This window comes from Triticum dicoccoides, chromosome 2B (assembly GCF_002162155.2).
Source record: "Triticum dicoccoides isolate Atlit2015 ecotype Zavitan chromosome 2B, WEW_v2.0, whole genome shotgun sequence".
Taxonomy (NCBI): Eukaryota; Viridiplantae; Streptophyta; class Magnoliopsida; order Poales; family Poaceae; genus Triticum; species Triticum dicoccoides.
This window is the reverse complement of record NC_041383.1, coordinates 723,096,188-723,099,897: the sequence shown is the minus strand read 5'-3', so window position 1 is coordinate 723,099,897 and position 3,710 is coordinate 723,096,188. Positions and strand designations below refer to the sequence as shown.

The window sequence follows — 3,710 nt, the reverse complement described above, 5'->3', positions numbered from 1 at the left end:
GGGAAGCGCCTGAACGGTTACCGGGGGGCGCGGGCGGCGGCGGCGGCGCGGCTGGGCGGGGGTGGAAGTGGGAGAGCGAGCGCGCGAGAGTCCAGCGCGCAGGAACGGGCGCAGCAAATAAGCGGCGCGCGATTGCGTTTCAGCCAGCGCGCTGAACTACATATGCCGTACGCGATGTTTTTGCGTGCCCGCTGGAGCAACAATACCGGTTGCACGTGTGCTAAAACGCCTACTTTTACGGCGCGGCGCTAGTTTGGCGCGGCTGTTGGAGATGCTCTAACTGAAAGGTAATCTGAGTGTACTACATTTTTGCATCGCCTAGGCTACATGCGAACCTGGGAGGGGCCCCCTGGATTTGGGGGGCTCGGGGCGGCCGCCCCCCTGCCTGACTGCCAGGCTGGCATGCCGCCGGGCTGGACATACGTCCAGGTATGAAGGCACCGTATTTGCACGGCCGGACAGGTTTGACCACAAGTTTCATGTATTTTACAGTTTTAAGCACTAAACTTACTGAAGCATCTTCTGTGTATTTAACTCAACATAAAACAAAACTAGCTATATCGATCAGATCAGCGCTATACAGCCGCTACTAGGTACTGTATATGTATGTACCATAATGTATGTAGTCTGACAGGTTACCCTAATAAGTATACGCACGTACCATATGCATGCATGATGCATGCACACACACAAAAACTTCACTCAGCGCCACTCGTCGATGCCACGTCCATGATCCTCCTCGTCGCCGGAGCAACGGCGCTGGACGTTAATCTCTTCCTTATGGCGCTCTGTATGTTTTCTAGGTTTGGCAGCAATCTCAGCCCCCTGCGAGCCGCGTAGTTCCGGCACGCCTGCTCGAGGTCTTTGCACGAGTAGACCTCCGCGGTCTCCACCAGAGTCTCCACGGTGGAGTCCTTGATCAAGTCGCCCAGCCTGCACGCGCACATCAGCTTCAGCCTCTCCATCAGGTAGTAGTCGGCGGCCTCCAACAGCCGCAGCGTCACGTCGTACGACCCCCTCCCCTTCCTCCCCTTGGCGGTGGCCTCGCCGGGGAGCTCGTCGGTGTAGATGAAGTGGAGCACGCCCCTGAACGCCTCCGCCGTGACGATGCCGCCGCCTACTTGGAGCAGCACGTCCTTCCCCGTGGCCGCCTCGCGGCCGTGGCCGTAGAGGAGGCCCTCGAACCACGGCGACTGCGCGGCCACCACCATCCGGTGCGCCTCGAACACCTCGCCCTCCACCTCGAACCGCACGTCGAAGGGGACCTTCCCGCGGGCGAGGAACCTGATGGCGTTCTCCCCGTGGCTCGACGGCGGCGGCGGCGGCATCTTCACGAGCCCCGGGCGGTTCACGGCGAGGCTCCTCCTCCGCGCCTTGTGGATCGTCACGGTGCAGCACACGGTGATGGAGTCGGCGTGGATGGCGCCAAGCGCCGCGCTCTCGAGGTGCGCCCGGGTGATGTAGCGCCGGATGCCCCAGCTGTTGCACATGGTGTCGTACTTGCAGGCCCGGTCGGACCGGCGCGTGTGCCGGACGTCGCCGTCGGGGCCGAGGAGCTGGAAGGTGAACTCGGCGCTCACGGGGCGGAGCTGCGGCTTGTGGAGCGTCTGCGCGTACAAGGCGATCCATCCGCCGTCCGCCGTGCTGTAGCCGTCCGGGTAGAACCGGATGTGCCACCGCCGGCCATCGACGGAGAAGTGCTGCGACACGACCGACTTGCCCACGCCCATGCCCTTGGTACGGCTGTACTCGCGAATCGTGAACTCGTGCGTGCCCGTCACCTTTGGCACCTCGCTCAGCGAGCCCGTCACCGCCGTGAGATCGCGGCCGTCGGCAACGGAAGGGGCGGCTGCCATATCGATCCGGGCTGTTTAGGTTGGTCGTTGGTGGTCAGGGTTGAATATATACTACGTACTCACGACCGTCACGATCGCACGTTGATCAAACTCTAATCCCAGCTCCCCGCAAAAAAAAAAAAAAATCTAATCCCAGCAATCGTCGGATCGTTGGCCTCCGTTGATTCTAAGTTTCAAACTCCATGCCCAGAAGCGAATCAACCTGTGGTTGATTGGTTAGCTGGACAGTGGTATCCCCAATCCATCAGGGTTCAAATCCTGGTGCTCGCATTATTTCTGGATTTATTTTAGGATTTCCGGCGATGTGCTTTCAGTGGGAGGAGACGTTCCCGTCGACGACGAGGCGCCTACGGTGACTTCGTAAATCTCAAGATGATATGCCGGCTCAGTCTTTCGGATGTGCTCATAGGGGTAAGGTGTGCGTGTGTGCGTTCATAGGGATGAGTGTATGCGCGTGTATATGAGCGCTTGTGTCTGTACTGATGCTAAAAAAAAAAACTCAATGCCCAGGAAAAAAGAGTTTCAAACTCTAATCTAATCCCTTTCTGCCGTAGGTTGCTAAATCGGATTTGCTAATACCTCCTTTAGTTTTGCTAAATCTTACTACCTCCGTCCTGGTTTATCAGTTCCTCGTATTTAGAGTCATATTTTGTTCAAGATTTTATCTAATAAAATATAAGTTACACATAGTAAAAATCAATATCACCAGAAACTATGTTCAAAACGGAATCTAAAGATATAATTTTTCGTGTCATGCATTAACAATTTTATAGTTAAATGTTTGGTCAAACTTTGACATAAAATACAAAGAGGGACAATAAACCAGGACGGAGGTAGTAGTCGACTAAGACTTACAAATTCCTTTTCAGATTTTTCCTTTCTTTCTTATATGTTATGCCATTTGACTATAATTTGCATATCCCTTTGTCTCTCGCCTGTTTCATCTGCCATAATCCCAAATACTAGACTACATACCTTCAATCAGCTCGCCATCAACCATGGCGCCCGTTTCTTCTAATCCACCGCACCACCCAGATCGAAACCACTTGCATCATCCTACTCCTCGATGTGCATGGCCCCGGGTGACCCTTGTTGAGGCGCCATCTCGGCATTAGGTGGATATGACCGCCGTCTCTATTGCACTGGATCACCAAGTTGCCCCGGGGTTAAACTGGCTATCGGAGTACCACCCATCAGCTGGAGTATTTAACAAAAAACTACCACAATCCATGGAACCGTGCCTACAAACTACCATTTTACAAATTTGTGCCAAAAACTACCACTTTTTCTCTAATCTTTAACTAAAAACTACCACATGGTATCACATCCTTTTCTCCTCTTTGAAGTCACTGTTCAAAACTAAAGGTATCACACCTAGAGTAGATTTCCATGCCGATAGTATTTTTCTTTCAGTAATCTTGTACACAAACTATCTGGTCTTTCTAACATTCTCCATGTCTGCCTTGCTAATAGAGCTTGGTTGAACATTCTCATGTCACAAAAGCCAAGACCACCTTGATTCTTTGAGCGAATCACTTTTTCCCACACAATCTAGTGCGTCTTGTGCTTCCCATTTTTCACTCCCCACCAATAACTCTGAATCATGTGAGTAAGATTATCAGAAATGGCAGTCGGCAACTTAAATACGCTCATAATGTAAGTTGGTATTGCATGTGCCATGTACTATTAGGGCCATACAAATTGTTTATCAAGTAGGAGTCTGCTACTAGACAACTACAGTGTCATTGTGGTCGATGTTGTTATTGCACGATCTAGTCCACTTATCACCGGATTACTTAAATTAGGATGTTGAGGCGGGTTATTGTTCATGTGCTTTTTCTGAGAAAATCCATG

At 52.2% G+C, this 3,710-nt stretch overlaps 1 protein-coding gene across 1 annotated transcript; it reads right to left on the bottom strand.

Annotated features, from left to right (window-relative positions):
* Positions 1–698: 698 nt before the first annotated feature.
* Positions 699–1,856, bottom strand: LOC119361257 (BTB/POZ and MATH domain-containing protein 2-like). The gene has a single exon (XM_037626559.1). It carries the CDS (start codon positions 1,854–1,856, stop codon positions 699–701), a length of 1,158 nt encoding a protein of 385 aa, XP_037482456.1.
* Between the last annotated feature and the right edge of the window lie 1,854 nt (positions 1,857–3,710).

Coding starts and splice junctions, on each gene's coding strand:
- LOC119361257 (XM_037626559.1), bottom strand. CDS start 1,856: ATGGCAGCCGCCCCTTCCGTTGCCGACGGCCGCGATCTCACGGCGGTG.